General features: G+C 40.4%; 1 protein-coding gene across 2 annotated transcripts in view; it reads right to left on the reverse strand.

The window, feature by feature from the left end:
* col2a1b (collagen, type II, alpha 1b) overlaps positions 1 to 20,083 on the reverse strand; it is a 45,437-nt gene that overhangs the window by 10,891 nt on the left and 14,463 nt on the right. For both annotated transcript variants that reach the window (XM_056438135.1, XM_056438134.1), the window contains 27 exons: positions 19,768 to 19,821; positions 19,133 to 19,186; positions 18,989 to 19,042; positions 18,700 to 18,744; positions 18,540 to 18,593; positions 18,206 to 18,250; positions 17,962 to 18,015; positions 14,636 to 14,734; positions 14,331 to 14,375; positions 13,509 to 13,607; positions 13,246 to 13,299; positions 12,866 to 12,973; positions 12,646 to 12,699; positions 10,554 to 10,652; positions 9,597 to 9,650; positions 8,455 to 8,553; positions 8,081 to 8,134; positions 7,670 to 7,723; positions 7,220 to 7,273; positions 6,950 to 7,003; positions 6,344 to 6,388; positions 5,736 to 5,834; positions 2,240 to 2,347; positions 1,972 to 2,025; positions 1,759 to 1,812; positions 1,543 to 1,596; positions 1,332 to 1,385 (listed from right to left, as the gene is read on the reverse strand). In XM_056438135.1, the coding sequence (XP_056294110.1) occupies positions 1,332 to 1,385; positions 1,543 to 1,596; positions 1,759 to 1,812; positions 1,972 to 2,025; positions 2,240 to 2,347; positions 5,736 to 5,834; positions 6,344 to 6,388; positions 6,950 to 7,003; positions 7,220 to 7,273; positions 7,670 to 7,723; positions 8,081 to 8,134; positions 8,455 to 8,553; positions 9,597 to 9,650; positions 10,554 to 10,652; positions 12,646 to 12,699; positions 12,866 to 12,973; positions 13,246 to 13,299; positions 13,509 to 13,607; positions 14,331 to 14,375; positions 14,636 to 14,734; positions 17,962 to 18,015; positions 18,206 to 18,250; positions 18,540 to 18,593; positions 18,700 to 18,744; positions 18,989 to 19,042; positions 19,133 to 19,186; positions 19,768 to 19,821 (1,755 nt within the window). The remainder of the gene's footprint in view (positions 1 to 1,331; positions 1,386 to 1,542; positions 1,597 to 1,758; positions 1,813 to 1,971; positions 2,026 to 2,239; positions 2,348 to 5,735; positions 5,835 to 6,343; positions 6,389 to 6,949; positions 7,004 to 7,219; positions 7,274 to 7,669; positions 7,724 to 8,080; positions 8,135 to 8,454; positions 8,554 to 9,596; positions 9,651 to 10,553; positions 10,653 to 12,645; positions 12,700 to 12,865; positions 12,974 to 13,245; positions 13,300 to 13,508; positions 13,608 to 14,330; positions 14,376 to 14,635; positions 14,735 to 17,961; positions 18,016 to 18,205; positions 18,251 to 18,539; positions 18,594 to 18,699; positions 18,745 to 18,988; positions 19,043 to 19,132; positions 19,187 to 19,767; positions 19,822 to 20,083) is intronic.

Genomic DNA, 20,083 nt, shown 5'->3' on the forward strand with positions numbered 1-20,083 from the left:
GAACCATGAACAGCGTCTGGTTTTCTGTCTGAGGTCAATTGTTGTTTAGCCTAAGCTATTGTAAGCTATTCCATCACATTTCCTTTTAGCTCTGAATAAATTTAAGTTCCCACTGGTGTGACCAGTAGCTTAATTTGAGCAAACTTTGAATAAATATAGTCATATAAGTACTATTACTGGGTCAGTTCGTTAATGTTATGAGTCCTCTTTACTTGTGCTACATTTTAACATCTAATAATATTGTGTAAGTGCCCTTGTGGCCACAGCGGCTGATGTCCAGCAAAGGTGCATACGCCGTGTCTGTTTAGTGAGGAGTTGTGATGTTACAGTCTGTGAGCTGTGAACCTAAAATGATTTACACACCGAATAATACATTTAAAAAAAGAGTGTGATGAATTGTTTTGGCACAGAAATATCGATTAAATTGAAATAAATTTGGAAGAATGGTGCTTATTAAAAACATGTGTCTGATGGCTGCCTGGTGTCTTTGTGAGGACCTAAATGGATAAGTGATACAAAGACTTCCAACTGTCTCTACACACTCATTTCTCTCCACAGAATAACACACTGAGGTAGACAAGACATTTTGCAAGATACAAAATGAGTCCCAGAGGTTTAGAACCGAGGCAAAGACAATTATATCTTTATTATTATGTCTGAGTGTTTCCATAAAATATATTATTAAACAAGAGGTTTGAAATAGGAAAGGCTGCGTTGACGTCGGCCATCTCTTGCTCATGACACTTTTTGCTGGCTCATTTTCCAGATAACAAAACATGAGGTGAGTTTTTTAGTCTTGGGTATAAAATAAAAGAACTTTATTGGATTTTGTATCAAGGTGTTGAGGTCATCTGTTCTAAATCCATTGTGAATAAATCAGATCCTTTAATTAGATCCTTTTAAAATTACATATTGGAGGAGTTGATAATGACTGTGCTTAATATTTTAATAACTAACTATGTTTAATTAGTTTATTTTAAAGCGTTGTACAACCATATTTAAAAAGTCAAGCGGTTGGTTTGATGCCATTTAGTAATTTCTATCCTTCACAGAGTTTAATTTAAATGTCCCAAAAGGTCAAATGGTTGACTCATTATGCCCTTTAATGTATTTTATAAATTACTTCATGACTGAATATAAAATCTACAAAAAGAGCAAACGCATAATATTTTTTTTCAAATTAAGATTTCAATCTATATTGCTGTAACTTTCTTAACCTTGCAGCATGTCCTGGAATAAAACTAGAAGGTCGTAGACTGAATGACCCCGGAGTCATGCTCTTGAGACCTCTGCAAAGCTAAGTGTTGGCCAGTGTTGCATCTGTTACTTACAGGTGGTCCAGCAAATCCAGCGGGCCCAGGAGGTCCAGTCTCCCCCCTGTCCCCCTAAAAGAGGAAATAAGAGAGGAAACACACACTCAGAGGTCAGTTCAGGCTAAGAGATACATCTGTTATAAACTGCAACATAGACAGCAACATGTGTTTACCTATCATCTTATATATTACACAAACTACTATTCAATGATGTTTCTGTGACACTTACAGGAGCGCCGCGGGTACCAGGAGCTCCAGAAGGACCAGCAGGACCAGATTCACCCTAAATAAGAAAACAGCAACACACACTGATTCATTCATCGACAATGATGTACAGACAGACATTTAAATACAACCCAATACCATGTTTAGTAAAAACCTCTCTGAGAATATATTATATTGATAACTAGCCAAAAGCTATGCAATAAAATGAGATAACAAGCACCTTCTCGCCATTGGGACCACCAGGACCAGAAGGACCAATGGGACCAGTGAGACCCTGTGACAGGAAACAGCAGACGGTTAAAGACACATTTGGGCATGAGACTGAACATTTTCAAAGATTGTGATTTAAAGAACTGGACATTTATTCTTCAAGTCATGAGTGAGCTCCTGCCACGCTGACAAACTATCGATGATCACAATGACGGTCACTCACTCTGCCGCCATCTTTGCCAGGAGCACCTTCAGGTCCTTTCCCTCCGAGGTCACCCTATGGAAATATAAACGCAAGTCAGTCACCTGACGGGTACAGGCAAAACGTCAAAACCCGACATTCAAAATTCTACACATTAAAAAAATAAATAATATTATCTGATTATATTTATTGTATTATTAATTAATTGATCTTTTAATGAATTACATTTATATGAATATGAATACAAAACATATTGAATAATTAACACTTTCTTTCCATCATGGCTTACTCTGTCTCCTTTGGGTCCAGGAATGCCAGCTCCTCCTCTCTCTCCGGGCATGCCCTGCAGGCCAGGGGGTCCCTGAGCTCCACCGCCACCAGCAGGTCCAATGGCTCCCTGTCACGAAGCAGACATAGATGAAGAAGATGGACAGGAAAAGGTACTTCAGGGTCTTGTTAGGTTGTAATAGTTTATTTTGATAACATCTGCAGAGGTCTTATGTTTTAAATTAATACATATAGAACTAGAATGGGCACTCGGTAGAGCGCATACCTTCGCATATCACAAGATTGGGCATTGAATTATGAACATTTTGGCATTAGTTGCATGCCAATTGGATAAAAATTGACCGCGCTATGGTAAAAAGAAGATATTGACCTTTCCATGACCTTGACCTTTGACCCGATCGATCCAAAAATCTAATCAAATGGTCCCCGGATAATAACCAATCATCCCACCAAATTTCATGCGATTCGGTTTAATACTTTTTTAGTTATGTGAATAACACGCATACAAAGAAAGAAAGAAAGAAAGAAATAAATAAATACACGGCGATCAAAACATAACCTTCCGCATTTTCAATGCGAAGGTAAAGATATTATAATAGAAAATATTAGGGAGAATATTGATATTGTTATTAATGTATTATGAAGCATAGGGGTAATGTTTACTCTATGCAAATGTAAATGGCAAGAATTAATGTATGTTGCATGAGAGTCACTGTATGTTAGTATTATAGATTGACGAGGCCGGTTGAATTCCGTGAAGTGACTTACAATAACAAGGGACTTTTATTGTGAAAGTGACTTTAATGCGGACAATAACAAGACGGGACTCTTATTGTGAAAATACTTGTATAGCGACTTGACCGGAAGTGACGTTTTGACCGGGGCCAGTGACATTGAGTATAAAACTCCGTGGATTAGAGAAATCGGGTCTCTTCCACAGGTATTCTCGACGCCGGAAGGAGAGCAGAGGAGCCGATGAAGAGCACGATCGTGAGGCCTTGAGTGTTTGTTCTACACTTCCTGCCATTAAATATTGAGAACTTAATTCACGCGCGTCCGGAAGCCTGTTTTCCATCATTTGCGAAGTGCCCAGTTTCAGAACTACTTTACAGTCTAAATAACTTTGTGTAGCACCTACTCCAGATGCATGACGGTGCCATACTGTTGTCAGACTGTATTTGTTCGTACATGAGTCAGAAACACAACGAGAAGGCTTCTACTTATCAACGAAAGAGACAAGCCGCCATCTTTGTTTGTCATTCTATGTTCGAGGTTAACAGAGGAACTCAAATACCAAATGTTACTGGAGATCACACACACACACACACACACACACACACACTAACTGCTGCTTTACTCCAGTCATTCAGTAGTCGCCACAGGGCTCACACGGCCTCCATGTTGGCTGTGAATACATTCAAACTGGATTTTTATTGAAGGGGTCAAATGTACAATTTGTGTCTTGCAAGGAATCGCTCTTCATTTTTCTCTGAATGTTTCACATATTTTCTGGTCGTCCATCCCCCATGGCCATCATCCTGTGAGTTTTGTAATCCTAATCCTCTCTATCTGCTACTGCCTGACCTAAAGGAAATGAAACCTATGAACTGGGATTAAAATCTGACCAGATAAGAAACCATCAGGAAGCATCTTCCCCTAAAGTCGCAGGGCAGCTATGACGACTTACTGCAGTGACCCGAATGTGTTGATTGGTGATAAGAAGTCTTGCTTGGTTGGAAATACACTGAGCAACCGGTTGTTTACCAATGTGGAAAATATCTATTCTCTCTCTTCAATACTCACATTTTAGGAATTCACGAAATGGAATATTTTAATGGAGGTAAGAAGTCTTGAATCATGCAGATCCTTATTACAATAATATTACAGTAATAATATACACTATATATATTGTTTGTTGGACTGTTTTATGTAAATGTACACTATCCAGCTGATAGAAATAATGTAAACAAATGTATATTCGAATCGTACATGTACATACATAAATGATGCCATCTGCATTGAACCCATCTTCAGTGTCGGAAGAAGAGGGCTGCTGTAAAGCACCAGGGGACATAATGTGTGGCTCAAGGACACTTCAGCACTGAGAGGGTCTCGGAATATAAATACTTTGGTATCTGGCTGGATCACAAAGTTTCATTAAACTTTCACATTGACCCACTTGTTAGCAAGGTCTGAAAAAAATTATTGAGGCCGTCTTCTTGTCTGACTTGGATTATGTTATAGTGATGTTATATATAGAAACACCTCTTCCTTCATTTTTAAACTCTTGGATTGAGTTCATCCCTCTGCCCCACATTGAGCCGACAGCTATTCTACTCGCCATAGAGCCTCGTGTGCAACGGTTTGGTCGGCATCTCTAACTGAGGCTGTTATGAGTACTTTGCCATACGTTTATATTTCTGTCTCTGGATTTATTTTATTCCTTCGATAGCGTTACTTCGATAGCATTGCAATCGAGGAAGATTCAGTCACAAAACACTGCAGGGGTGTCGATGAGATCAAAACAAAGGTTGAGATTGAAGAATGCCGTCGTCCAAACAAGGGCCCGCTCTATGCTCTTGACCTGATTTGCAGCTGTGTGTGTGATGCAATCTCAAGATGGCTTTTTGTGTATTTATTCTGTTTACATTATATCCTCGACATCCTTAAAATGAGGGCAGATTTAAGTACTTTTTGTTGGCGTTGTATGGGGAGGGACATGTAGGAAATATTGAATCAAAAAGGGAAGTTTCAGGTCACGGTTGGCAACCTAAAATAAATAATCTCTACTTCTCCCATGTTATGTAATGTCCAAGTATAAGAAGAATAAGCACACTTTATTTTTCTTATTTCCACTCCTGTTAATCATCTTGTGAACCCTCAGTCTCCCCAAAATAAAAGCATGTTTGACGTTTATTTAACCCTTAGGCTGTTTTTCACTGTCAAACATATAAGAAATATCAACTTTTTTATATATTTAAAGGGCTATTTAGGTAGTCAACAAACAAACATAAAGTACCTCACACTTAAACTTGGAAAACAATATTAATTCAAATAATTTTCTGGAGGTTTTAATTGCTGGGGTCAAATTGACCCCAAGGGTAAAATATGTCAGGAAATATAAAGGTAACAGGAGGGTTAAACATTGAATGGGGTCAAATTGACCCTAAGGCAACAGGAGGGTTAAGAAAAACTGAGCAGAGGTTCTTTTTCATACAGCAACCATCACAGGATCTGTCAGGACCTGGGTGCCTTACCACATCAAATAAACAATTTTTTGGGGGACAAACACTGAATGTAGTCGGCAGAGCTCGACTCACACACACCTGAGGGCGTTCCACGCTCACATTGATGTGCTGCTGCTGCTTCGTGTGATCAGTCCGTACTGGCAGGAGTACCACAGGACACTGTTTGTTTGCCAGTGGTGCGAGTTCACCTCAGACACTACTGATCGAACATCTGTCTCCTCCTGGTTTTAAGCCGAATGCTGGACTCACCTTGGGTCCGTCTGTTCCAGGAGTTCCAGGCAGACCTCGAGGTCCCTGCAGACCATGAGAGCCGGCAGCTCCTCTCTCTCCGGGGAAACCACGCTCACCCTGAACCACAAAACAAGGACAATCAGCGGCATGTCTGTGTCATGTCTCGTCGGTGATGTTAAGTTTTAGGTTTAAGTCCTGTTTTCCATGTCCGCTTTTATTTTGTAGTAACTGTCCTCTCTCATTTCAGAAACTTTATTTCCTGCCCCGGTGTTTCCTCGTTAGTGTGATTGTCTGCTCCACCCCTGATTGTGTCCACCTGTTCCCCATTTCCTCATGTATTTAAGCCTGTGTCTACCTGTGTCTTGTGTCAGATCGTCTTGTCTCTTGTCTCGTCCTGATCCTTCTTCATAGTGTAGTCTTTTGTCCTGGTTTGCTTTCCCAGCATAGTTGTGATTTTGTTTTGTACTTTGTTCAAGTCTTTTTCCAGCATAGCTGTGATTTTCTGTTTTTTATAAACCCTTTTGATTACCCTGAACTTTGGAGTCGTGCTTTTGGGTCCTGTTTTTTGAGTCATGACAGTCTGACAATAAGGAAGTCAAACTGGAAAACAAAGACTGTCAACTTACTCTGGGTCCAGTAGCACCAGCAGCACCACCCTCTCCAGGAACACCCTTCAGGGAGAAAAGGAGGAGATTAAAAAAAGATATACAGGATCAGTATATGACAAGCAACGCATGCTTGAAAAGAGGAACTGCTGCCACTACGACACACGACTACTATTAACTCAAAATGAAAAGGGAGCGCTAGATGTTTGAAGGATGTATTAGAAATGAAAAACACATATTAAAGAGAACATGGACCTGGTTATCAACATCTCAATGCTACATGTTTCCATTCAAAGTGTTACAGAAATGATCTGAATGGTAAGATGACTGAAGATAAACTATTCAATAGCAAACATGCTTTCACAGTACACATCAGAGCTGGAACAAAATGTTCAGCATCACTGAAATAGTGAGGCAATATTCATTTTTATTGAACCATTATTCATACGGGGTATGTTTGTTGTTCTTCCACAGAAAACTACTGCTGGGACCTAAGGAGCCGCTGCATTGTGGAGTCATTTGGAGAACAGCATCTGCCAAATTACTTTTAGGATCTCTGCTCTTTAAGCAAATGACAGAATAATTCCAGTTTTTCTATTTTTCTATGATTAGAAAAGAGACACTCACCTGGTCTCCAGGCTTTCCTCCCTCACCAGGTGGGCCAGGAGGTCCAGGCAGACCCTGAGCACACGAGAGAAACCAAAAAGATGTGAGCAATAACCAACAATCAGTCAGAAATGACTCAGAAATGAATAAAAAGCATTACTATTTTATGTACAGCAATAGATCAGAACATGTTGGTAGGATGGAATATTTATTTTCATAGTAGTAATTAGAGGAACAGCTTTATTCATACATCAACTTTAACAGGTAAAAGATTGAAGGTGATCGTCTCACCTGGAAACCTGAGGGACCAGGCTGTCCTTGTTCTCCTCTCTCTCCAGCAGGGCCCTAAACAGATAATCCATAATCCATAATCCATAACTTCCTTCATAAACCACATTCAACTTTGATGTTTAAGATGGTGGGAACATTTAGCTACATGTGTCGTTTATGTGTCTCTGATATCAGAACACCAAAAACGGATCATTTAGTTATTTTACATGTAACATTAAACACATTTAAAAAAAAATGTAGCGCACTGAAACACAAACGTCAGAACGAGCTGCACGTCTGTGTTTCAGTGACGCCGCCTCACAGTGTCCACAGACAGAGCTCTCGCCGTCGAGGCGGTCTGGGTAATGGAGATACCGAAGGTTTCTTTTCAGTGTAGATGAAGAAAAAGGGGGAAGATAATATCACTGCTGAAGCTGGACGGAGTGCGATGGGGGAGATAGAGATACGTACAGAAGGGCCGCCGGGTCCAGAAGGGCCAGTCTCTCCATCTTTACCAGACAGACCCTGAGGAGTGGAAGGAAGAGAGGGAGAAGGGAGGCGAGAGGGGGGCGACACAGGGATAGATAGATAGATATTAACAGTTGAGTCAAAGGTGATGCAATTTACTAGAAAGGCTTCTGAGCCACTGAACATTTTTCATTTAATCTGTTTAGTCATTTAAATATTATAATAATCACACTATCTGTGCTATTTCAGCTCCTACTTCTATTTGTTTTCATTTTTTTTTAAATTGTTTGCTTTCAGTTATGGTTTTGGATATTTTCCACCTCAGCTGAATGTGTTTTGTTGTTGTTGGTCTTTTGAGATAACAGTACTTGTACGTGAGATCCATTTGGAAGCAGACAAGGATAAACGACTTACTCTCAGACCAAGAGCTCCACCCAGTCCTTTCTCGCCAGACTTGCCCGGTTCACCCTGATCGCAACAGAAAAACAAAATGCAGCGGTTAGTCACAGAGATTTGATGCATTCTGCATCTATTTCTGGGAGCAGAGTTAAACGGCATCAAGCAGTTCAGCAGCACTCCAGCTGTTGTTGAACATGTGGAGTTTATATTCTTGATTCAGGGACTTCTTTTTTTTTTGACAAATAAAATAAATCAACCAAGACAACAAAACATGTTCTATTGGCACAACATATTTAATATTGAATGAAACATGTGAGCATTTGATATATGAATTACACCTTTATCTTGTTTACGCATTCAGAATTTAGGCTTTTTCTAAAATCACTCACAGATGCTCCCTTGGGTCCGGGGAATCCCATGACACCCGGCTGTCCACGGCCTCCTTGGGGACCGGGGGGTCCCGGACGACCGTCCTCACCAGAAGCGCCCTGGTCAAGTAAAGTCACGTTGTTATTTATTTGCAGAGCACATTCAAGAACGACAAATGATAACCAAAATGTTTACAAAGAGAAATCCAATTAAATATAAGTATTATATAGTGAAAAGCAATCATTTGGTCAGGATAACATTTGTGAAGAGTAGAAAGCAGTCAGAAAAAGATGAGTCTTATAGCGAGAGGTAAGGGCCGGCTGAGGAAAATCCAATCACACTTGGATTCAGACTAGGGATGTGGAATGGGGAGGAGTAATTGGCTGTGGGGGGGGGGGGGGGTCTATCAGAGGAAGGTCCAGCATGGCCCCAGGATATGCAACGGTCACTCAATTTATTGACATTTTCATTGCAATTTGAAAAAAAATAGACCCCAAAAGGGGAAAAGAAAAAACTGGTAAAATAATCCCTCAATCATAATCAGACTGACCATATGCCAGACCCTCAGTCAGGCACACGATGAAACCACTGCTCAATCTGTCAATAAGCCATTCTGTTTTAAATTAAACTAAACTTACAACTGAAAAATTATGTTTGTTTAGAAACATCAAAAATATGAAAAAATGCAGCTCCAATTTTTTATTGTTTTAAGTTTACCAACAAATATGGGGTTGCACGGTAGGATGTATGAACGGCACCAGCTACACAGACAACATGAGGAGCCAACCGGTTGAAAACAATTCAGTTTCTGGCTGTTCAGTTAAGAATATTTTTGTAGTACTTTCCACTCAGTTCAGAAATATATATATATATATTTTGACAATCTACAATCAATCTAAAGTGTGTACAAGCATATTAGAAACACTCGCACCGCTGCGGATAAGGCAGGTGGATAATTGGTGGATACGACTCCTGCAAGCCAATTTGATGAAACCACTTATGAGTCATCGTGCTTGGAGAGCACATTTGGAAGTCTCTCCCTGATTGTGAATGAGATATATATAGAAACCATACACAGCCTGTCATGGTGAGTAGTGTGAGGTGTGATTATTCCTTTTGATTCACAAAGACACAACAACCGCATTACAACAAAAGGACTTACAGAAGGTCCAACTTTGCCTTGAGGACCAGCGTCACCCGGGCGTCCAGTCAGGCCCTGCCAGAGAAAGAGAAGAGAAAACACAGACAGAATCCACATGAGTCATCGGACCCCTCGATGCAGGCACATGCTAAAGAAAGGTAGGAACATATGGCATTGTGGGAAACTGAATTTACACCTCTGACTGTCTCTGTGTGCATCGAGCAACAGTTCAACGCCTACTGGTTGAGAAAATATGAATTAGAGCGTATTTAAGGGTAATTGCCTCGGTTCATTACATTTTTTTAAACTTCCTCTGCCGTGTTAACACATAATATATAATATAATGTTACTACTTTAGCTGCTTTTGGGAAATGTAATCACTCCAGGGAGGAAGCACACATGCTGCATTCATGTTGTCTAAGGGTTATCTCAGGGTTGAGATCATTCGTTAAAGGGGAACTCCATTTATTTTTAAACACCAAAGTCTGTTAACGGGTCCTGGAGAGCTACTGCATAAGTACAAAGTCGTATGAAGTATTTTGTGGCTCCAGAGGCAGCTGTGCAAAGTCTGATAAATTAGCTCATGTGTGAGAAAGATCTTGAGGTGTGTGGTTAGAGAGATGTGAGCTCATCAGACTCAAAGGTAGCGGCTCACGGTTCCATTAGCTGCCACAGAGTCTCAAACTGAACTGTCGATGGTCGCGTTGCATTGTGGGAAATGAAGGCGCCAGGTGTGAAAGAAAAAAAGATGATATCACAGCATCATCGCTTTTTTTACAGTTGTTTTGACTGTCCATAGTGAGTTTTACAATGTTTTGGTGGGTGCAACTCTGAATACTTTTAACCGAAAGCCAGGGCTGCAAACTGGAATTTGAGGAGGTGCAATACAAAAACACTGGAAGACCTCTTCAAAGGTGCACATTTCCATAGATCATCAATATCCATATCCATGGTACTATGAATAAGGGAAGTGCTTACTCTGGCACCGGGAAGACCAGACTCTCCTGGACGGCCGGGGTCACCGTTGGCACCCTTGGAACCACTGGCACCAGAGGGTCCACGCTCACCATGGGCTCCCTGTGATGGGGGAGAGAGAGAGAGAGAGAGGGAGAGAGAGAATAAAACAAGAGTTGGTCACTCAATCATTTCAATCCTCAAAGCCCAGAGTAAAGTTTCCCTTTTAAAAGTGTGAATGAGTTTCATTGACCTGCTGGAGATGAGAAGATTAAAGTCTGACAGATTCATTTCTGTATAAATGAAACTGTTCCAGGAAGTTAATGTAAGTTGAGATGCTGTCTTTGGTGATGAGGGACATATAGGTCACCGGTGTGTGACACGGTTTAGAGCTATGCTGCCATCTGGTGGCCAGAGGGGGAGTGATGCGTAGAACTGCTGCCTGTATGTGAGCTTCAGGTGTAATGAGGAAGAAACAGGAGTGCTGATGAATTTCACTCCTCACTGAAAATATGATTTATCATGAACTTCATTAATTCGCTGAAATGGGTGCCGATCTCAGTTCAGTATGATCTTTGTAGAGGAACGTCTCTTATTATACACTTCATCAAACACAATATGTTTAGTTTGATTTAAGCGTTAATATGGTGAAGGATTATCTTTCAGAGATCCTCAGGGACAAATGAGTCAATACCAATTTTAAATAATGTTTTTGGGCAAAATGATGTAAGCAAATTATGCATCTGAAAACTATTTTTTCTTAACATCTCAGGGGATATTTTTCTTTTTTAACAAAACATGAGTGTAGTATAATGTTGGGGAAATTAACATTTATCTGCTGTTTAAAGGAAAAACTTTATGATAGAATTTTGTTTAGCTCATTCTTTTCTTATCCAAATATAATTTCCAGATTTCTAACTCTTTGATAAATGCTTACATGAAATTGAATTATCTATTTTCTGCACACTATTTCATGCCAGGTATTTTATCAACATGGGTCTACGTGTATTATCCTGATATTTACCCAAACTGTTGTCTCTTGACTAACGAATACCAGATATTTATTACATTAATATGATTATTACAGTTTGTTTGTTATTGCCATTTATGCTTGTAAAGATGCCTAAAGGTGGAAATATTTAGTTTTCGAGAGATTTAAATGTGTTTTAAATTGGTGGGTTGGTCACATGTACAGGATCAAGTGCATTAGACGTCATTCTGCAGAGGTTAAACCACCCACAGAGTCTTACAGTGGTGTGGAAGAGGATCAATGTTATGGGATGTGGGAGAACCTGCAGTGAAGTTTACAGGCCAGTCTGAAGCTGACAGAGTGCTGACTCGGCTCCTTTAACCCTCCTGTCGCCTTCGGGTCAATTTGACCCGATTCAATGTTTAATGTCGGTGTTCTTCGAGTCAAACAAACAACATAAAAAAGTACCTCTAAACTTGGAAAACAACTGGAGATTTTAATAGCTGGGGTCATATTGACCTCAAGGGTAAAATATGTTAGTAAATATAAAGGTAACAGGAGGGTGAAACATTGAATCGGGTCAAATTGACCCGAAGGCAACACAAGGGTTAAAAGTGCTGCAGCAGAATAATGTCAATTCTTAAACCCCGCAAAGACTTACAATCTAGGAGTTATTTCTAAGTTTTGATGACACTACAGTACTCTACACAGGACTAGAATAGTGAAAGCATAATGTTCCTCCATGGTTGACTTTGAAGGTTACTGAGAGAGATTTAATTACAGTTTATGGTAATGTAATATTTAAGTAGTATGAGTGCTATAATATGACTCAATATTCAGTTGATTCAGAAATGTTATTTTCCCACCACAGTCTTCAAATATATCTATACAACCCGATGAGAATATTGGACAAAGACATAGTCAACAGATGCAAAGGCAATATGCAATATGCAATATGAAATATGCAGATTGTATGTTAATTGTCAGTTTTCACAGATTTATTCCCGTAACTGTTGCATCCTCCTCATCTGCCAGATCTGTTTCCTCTAAATGCATCTATGTTAATTTTCTCTGAGCAGATTATCTGTTCCAACTGCAATAATAACAAGATATCTCCGGAACGAGTAGAACTGTGGCGACGCTCACCTTGGGACCAGCCAGACCGTCTTGACCAGGGAAACCACGGTTACCGGGAGATCCCTAGACAGAGAGCACAACACCAGAGTCAGGGTTATAATTATCAAAACTATATCTAAGTCACTGGTCTACTAATCTACACAGGAGGAAACATGTTGTTCTCTCATTGAATGAGTCTAGCCAAGCAGCATACAGGTAGTGAAGTTTCAACCCGTTATAAGGGACTCACTCTCTCTCCAGGAGGTCCAAGTGGTCCAGCAGAACCAGCATCACCCCTGGGTCCTCTCTTGCCTTCTTCTCCTTGTGGGCCAAGAGGTCCCTGCAGACCAACCGGTCCCTGAAAATCGCACCCGCAACAGACCGTGTTATTACAGGCGGAAAGAAAGACTTCATGTGAGGAAACACATTTCAGCAGCACACAAGGAAAAGCACTTTTTTCTAATAAAGTTTTCTAGAAACCATCAGAAATATTCAATTAAAGTACCTATAATCTGCTTATTTCAAATACTCGATATTACAAGATTATCATACACACTTAGTATTCGACTAACGATTGTAATACAGTACAGGGATGGAATATAGGGACAAGTAAAAGTCAAGAAAACTCACAAATTCTCCTTTGGGTCCAGACTCTCCCTTGAAGCCTGGGATACCCGGGTCTCCCTAAACAAGAATGGACAGACAGACAGTTGGATAGGCGGAGAGAAACAAATAATAAAAAGGAGTAAGAGAAAGCGGCAGGTTGTCATCTTTTTTTCCGTGCCATGTTATTATTTTCTATATAGAAGGAAAAGAAAATATAAATCTCAAACTGGTTCTAATCCTAAACTCCAATGGATCCTTGGTTATGGAATGATTCACTGAGTACATACAGATGTTCCTTTGGGCCCGAGAGGTCCAGTTGCTCCCTGAGGCCCGGGAGGTCCACGAGGTCCAGGGAAACCAGGAGCGCCAGCAATACCAGGAGAACCCTACAGAGTGAGAGACGTGACGTCAGTCAAACACCTGAATGGACGACTCACTTTCCTGTAAGTGAATATCATGAAGGCTGAGTGTAACCTTCATGGCACAGAAACCTTTGTTCAATGGAAATGAGAAAATTTTGGACCAATGTTTGTAAACTGCCGACAAATATGGAGTGCAATATTTAACTTAAACTCACTCATGGAAGAGTCTCATATTAAGTTTTCATGATGCGGCATTAAATAAAAAAGGGAATTTGTGTTATTCAAGAGAAATATTCTGAAAATACCTCTGATTTTAGCTGACCAGTTTTTCATAATCATTATTTCAATACATTAATTTTGTTATATAAATATAATAATTAAGGTTTTTTCCTATTTACTGGAAATACTGTATGGTATTTTTCAGGGTATTAGCCTCACGTGTTACCAGGGAGACAGAGTTATGGCATGTGTACAACTTTAGATTTTGTTTCCAAAGTGCATGGAAATATAAAATAATAGTCTTTAGTTCTTTCTTTGTCAAGTGACCACGCTGTCAGCAGGATAATACCGGTCGAGGTGACCATAATCAGTTACGATGCAATCGTCCTGGCATTCTGTCTTTTAAGATAAAAATGTCTCAGATATGTTCTGAAATTCATCGTATGAGGAAACATCACTAAAGAGTGACATATTAAAATACGCAGTATGTGTTTGTTGTTTTAAATAGGCCAACAGCTCTATACTTACAGATGATCCTTTGGATCCAGGGATTCCATCAGTACCAGGGTTTCCCTGTGGATTTAAAGAGAGAAAGCAAGTGAATGCAAAGCAATAATCATAACTGGCCCTGATGCAGTTATTGTTCTGGGAGTGAATATTCGGATCTTAATATCCATACAGCTCTGATCTACAGGCCGTCCATCACCTGCAAACAAACTAACCTCAAAATACATCATGACATGTAGATGACGACGGGTATTTAATTTTCAGTAATGCTTTGCTATAGTTGATATAGTAAGTTTTTACATATTTATACTCGGAGCATTACTTACAGAAGCACCAGAAGGTCCGGATGATCCGGGTGTTCCAGACTCTCCACGGGGTCCCTGAGCACCCTCAGGACCACGGGCACCAGTAGGACCAGCTTCTCCCTGGTGAGCGAGAGAGGAAGAGGAATCACAAGATGGCATTGAATTAATGTCAGCAAGGGTCTTTGGAAGTTTGAGTACATATAATAATTGTCAAATAGATCAAATAGATCCCACCGAATCCCACGGAAAACAAGCTAGAAATGACAAACTTAAGCTGGATGAACTTTTTGTTTTTCGAATGAAAAAAAAGGAAGGCTGATAAATACAACCCGTGAAGGAGAAATACACTGAGGTATTGCAAATGTGTATTTCAAGTGAAACATTTTTTCCCAAAAAATTGAAGTTAGAACACAGAAAAAACCAAAGAATACATATACTGTACATATGTGAGATGTGAAAGTGTAACTCATCCAATAAAGACTTTTTTAAAGGGTGTTCAGTGTCAGAGGGGTATACATAGTATAACATATGAAAATGCCAGAATTGAGCTTTTATTGGTCAAATGCTTTAACTGTGACATGACATACAGAACAACAGAGTACATCAGTACATTTCTGAAGTACTTGTACTTTACTTAAGTAGGCTGTTTTAGTTGTATGCCATTGTATACTCACACTGCACTACATGTATCTGACAGCTGAGATAAACTAAGCTTTAACTGAGGGGAAAACGTTCTCCACTCTCCATCTGCTATTGACCTGAAACGCGGCTTCAGGCAGATTAAGGGACACCCATATCGTCACGGTAACACACTTCAATTAGCTGACATTGAGTTTCTCTGTTTTGCTGTAGTTTGTGTGCTTCTGGCTGCAGATTGTCCTTCGGAGCTCTTGGCTGCTAATGTCTCATTGGCTGTCATCTAACTATATAAAAAGTATTTCGAGAAAGTATTTGCTGAGCTTTTGGTTTCGGCTGTGTTGTTGTTTATTATCCTCCTTGGAGCTGTTGTTTTGGGGCCCTGGGCTTCACAGCTCATTTATTCACATGATTATTTCTGTCACAGTGGCTTGACACATATTCAGAGTAGCAGAGACTTATTCCACACGTAATGTAACGTAGTGTTTTATGTGACATCTTGCTTTGTTATTGTTCATATACATGTTTTATGTTGTGGTACAGATACATTGTGCTGTTCTATGGTGTATGCGTTGTATCATTGCAAACCTTTCACTTTTACGTATTGTTATCTGCTGCTTTTAATGATAAGAAATGGCCTGGTATTTAAACGTGTATATGAATATTAATTTCCCTGTTAGCCTGTTGATAGATGTCGGTCCATCTGTATCTTCTCAGTAAGTAGTGTTCTCATGAGTCCAGCACAGCGACACCAGCGATATCAACTCTGCACACACACTACTCACATAGTTATGTAAATGTGCTGTTTAATATTGATTAATACATTGTATATTAATTTGAGAAAACTAGAAGCAAATTGTTGTTCAGTAACACATGATTGTAATGCTTATGTAACAGTTTAGCTCCACGCCTTCCTTTTTGTAATAGTTGTTTTCATCCTGTCACACCATCTCGTCAATCCAACTCCCCTCACCTGCCTCTGATCACCTCGTTAGTCCCTCATTACCTTCACCTGGTCCTCACGCCCTTCTCACCTGCAGCCCATCCCCTCATTAGTCCCTCACTATTTAGCTCCCTCACTTCCATTTGTCCTCTGCCAGATTGTCTTGTGTTTTCGTGCCAAGTTCTCCAGCATTATTAGAGTATATTCCTGACCTGCCTGTTCTGACCCTGCCTGCCCTGACCTCTGATTCTCTGCCCTGCCCCTTTTTGGACTTGTTTGCTTCTTCGACTGATCTCCCGGTTTTGACCCAGCCTGTTTCCAACCAAAGACAGTATTCTTTGTTACTCCTGTCTGAGTCGTGCTTTTGGGTCCACTCTAATAGCGCCGTGACAGCTTATGCATTAGTAGCATTTCAATAAATAAATGTTTCTATTTTCTGTCTTTTTAATGCGCTTAAAAAGTGTGCTATCCAAAGCCAGGTGCAGACCTTATGGTTCACGATGACGAACCGAACCTGGACACACAGCTGGCCTGCAGCTGGTTTGAATTCCCACGCTACTGCTGCAGCTTTGTAGACTTTGCAGACTCAATAGTATGACATCATATAGTGTTTGGGAAAAATGCAGAAGTCTCTTTTCCCGAAGTCCGCTGTCAAGGCCAATAATTTACTGGCTTGGAAACTAAGGTGAAAAAGAGGACAAAGGAAGGAAGTCTGCCAGTTTTATGGAAAGGTAGAGGAAAGAATCTCAGCCATTTAGAGGCGGTAGCTTGGCGTTTATACATAAATCAATGCTGAAACTCATCTGGGTAAAAGTTGTTCCTCTTTTCAGTTTAGCAGCACGGTTTATTCATACAAGGTTCAGATAACGTTGTTTTCGTCTTGCTAGCTTTTTATGGTGTTAGTCTTTGGACCTTTTTAACTGCAAAGTCTTTCTTATGATACTCGGAGAGGAAAAGACAAAAAAAACGAGGCTGCTTTTCATGAGCGCTCAGGATCCTGAAGGTACAGCGTCGGAGCGTAACGTGAGATTGTTCACATTCCTCAGCGTGGGACGCTTCCTAGAATACCATGAAGTCAGACAAAGACACACATTCACACACAGGTTTACAGATTCTCCTGCAGACAAACAAAGTGTTTATGGATGTAAGTTGACACACATTCTGAGCCTGGCCTGCCTTGATTACTTTGAGGGGAACTCCTGCACTAAAGAGATACTTCATTTGGAATTCCTAAATGAATTCCCAAACTATCGAGGGGCTTGGAGAAAGCAAATCACCAGCCCTCGGCCCTCGAGCGCAGAGCTCAGCCTGCCTGCCATATAGAGGAGGGATAAATCAGATACACAGCAGAGAGAGAAAAGAAGAAATAGACAGTGAGAGGGAATAAGAGACGAAGAATAACACTTAAAAAAAACCTCCTCCATAATTTTCCACACAGATGGAGGCTGAAAGCACTTTTCAATGCAGAGCAGCTGTCTCAGATTTCACTTAAGCATTTCAACACAAAATCCTCCCTGAACTGTGCACTGACCTTTTATAAGATACTAACTTTGATTCAAGAAAGTCTTATATTATCACACAGAAGACACAAAAGCATCTTTTTGCGTCTGCTACACAAACACATGCAAAGTAAGAGGTTAAAAGTTGAGTTATGCTGGGGTTTTTTTCTTCATACAAATACAGTTACGTACTCTCACCGAATAACACAACACGGGTGAAGATGAGGAAGATATAAGGGTCTTTTTTAGGTAACTTTTTGCTGTCTTACCTTTGTACCCGGAGAGCCAGGGAAGCCTGGAGATCCAGAGGGGCCGACAGGGCCCTACGGAGAGGGGAAGACAGTCTGTCAGCTCAGCTATTTATAACTAACACATCCAGCTGTAAAGGTGTAGAGACTGCTGTGAGGTGTGTGTGTGTGGAGAGGTGGGGATGGAGTTCACACACAGTATGTCTCAGTACATCTCAAACGAATCGATGCAAGTGAATTAAATGAGACTAAAGATGACACTTACTGGGGGTCCAGCAGGACCGGACAAGCCATCATTTCCACGTGCTCCCTGAAATAAACAATATATTATCAGTACATGGCAACAAAACCTTTTTTTAAATTCATGAATTTCACACAAACTACTTAAATCAGGAAACTGGTACAGGGCAGTAAACGATTACGACTTTGAGCTTAACTCTTCCAAATCACAGCACAATTACTAGCAAGGGCCAATTTACAAGTAAAATAACTCTTTTGAATTAATACTAAGAATATGCTGCATAACTGTAGTAAACACGAATAAAGCAAAGTGCAGCATCTAATCCATCTGGTTTTAGAGATGAAAAGACGACACTCACAGCGACTCCACTGGGTCCAGGACGACCTCTCTCACCAGGCAAACCACGAGGGCCCTGTGTCGGGGAGGGCGAGCAGAGGATAACTTGTATCAGTTCACCGTTATAACAGAGACTTATCTGATTTTGTTTTCATGTGTTTGTGATGTGCAGAATTACGCACCATGGGTCCAGGAGTGCCATTATCTCCGGAAGCACCGGACTCTCCCTAAAGAGGGGAAGAGATACTTGGTTGTTAGTAATGCAGAGCAACCTTAAATAAAGGCGATCTATAAGTCATCTTTGCAACAACAATTTTACCTGTAATCTTCCTGAAATCAATACAAATTGATCTCATACTGTCGCTAACTGTATTTGCATTGCTTATCTACTTTACTCTGGTCAACACAGATACACATACAGGGAAGATGTGGCTTAATTAACTGGAAAACATACAAAGAATAAAATCTCACCTTGGACCCAAGAGCTCCCGTCTCTCCCTTTGATCCATCAAGACCGAGATAACCCTAAAACAAAGAGCAGAGAGACAGTTAGGGAAACGAGCAACATCCTCCTCAGTGTCCTTGAACTCATGACTAGTCGACGAACACACTCACTCTGTGGCCCTTGATGCCGGGCAGGCCAGGAGTTCCTGGGAATCCACGAGATCCCTACGATGCAAGAGGAGAGATGATGCAGCAGATTATGTAACAGATTTGTTATTTTACACATCTGAGTTGAAATCATTAACTTTTCCAACTTCCCACCAATCGTGTTCATCAGCAACTAACTTTACAAATTCCATGAAGTAGGCAACAAGTACGAGCCAATCAGAGGCAGAGTAGGGCAGGTCTTCATGTTATAAGGGTGGGGGGTAAAATTAATACAAATATAGTAAATAACATGCCAGTCTAAGGTTGCCTGCCCCTGCAGTAGAGGGGGAAAAGTTAAGCTTAAAGTATAAAATAATGTAAAGATTTGTATAAAACAAAGTAAAGTGACTACAAGAAAATCATTTGTTTTAGTTGAATATGTCGTTCTGAAGTAACAGTGTCACTATAACATATGTGAAGTCCATGAGAGTACAAATAAATGTTCAGCTAAACGTTTTTGCAGTTTCCCCAAATCAGGCTGCTTGTAGATCACCAGAGAGAAAAAACAATACCACCTTAAAGTAAGAGAGACTCGTCTTCACCAACATGCTCAGTGCTTTAAAAGCAGTCGGTATGATCAACAGGCTGAGAGATCTCACCTGAGGTCCAGCAGCTCCACGGTCGCCTGATTTGCCAGACTTGCCAGCCTCACCCTAAAACAGAGGAACAGCTGTGTGAACATTTTATTTGAATGAGTTTCATGCAAGTGCTCCTTTTAGAAATACATCGTGTGATAGTGAGAGCGAGTGCTCCTAGTGGACGCAATGTGACAAGTCATGTCTGCTGCCACCATGTGGCTGAATGTAGGAACTACATGTATGATGTCTGATCCCTGTGTCAGGTACTCTGTCAATTACATGTTGAACAAATAAAGAAATTAAAATTGTTTCTTTGTCTGACTAATAGAGTCTGGTT

The sequence above is a fragment of the Pseudoliparis swirei genome, chromosome 18, assembly GCF_029220125.1.
Source record: "Pseudoliparis swirei isolate HS2019 ecotype Mariana Trench chromosome 18, NWPU_hadal_v1, whole genome shotgun sequence".
NCBI lineage: Eukaryota > Metazoa > Chordata > Actinopteri > Perciformes > Liparidae > Pseudoliparis > Pseudoliparis swirei.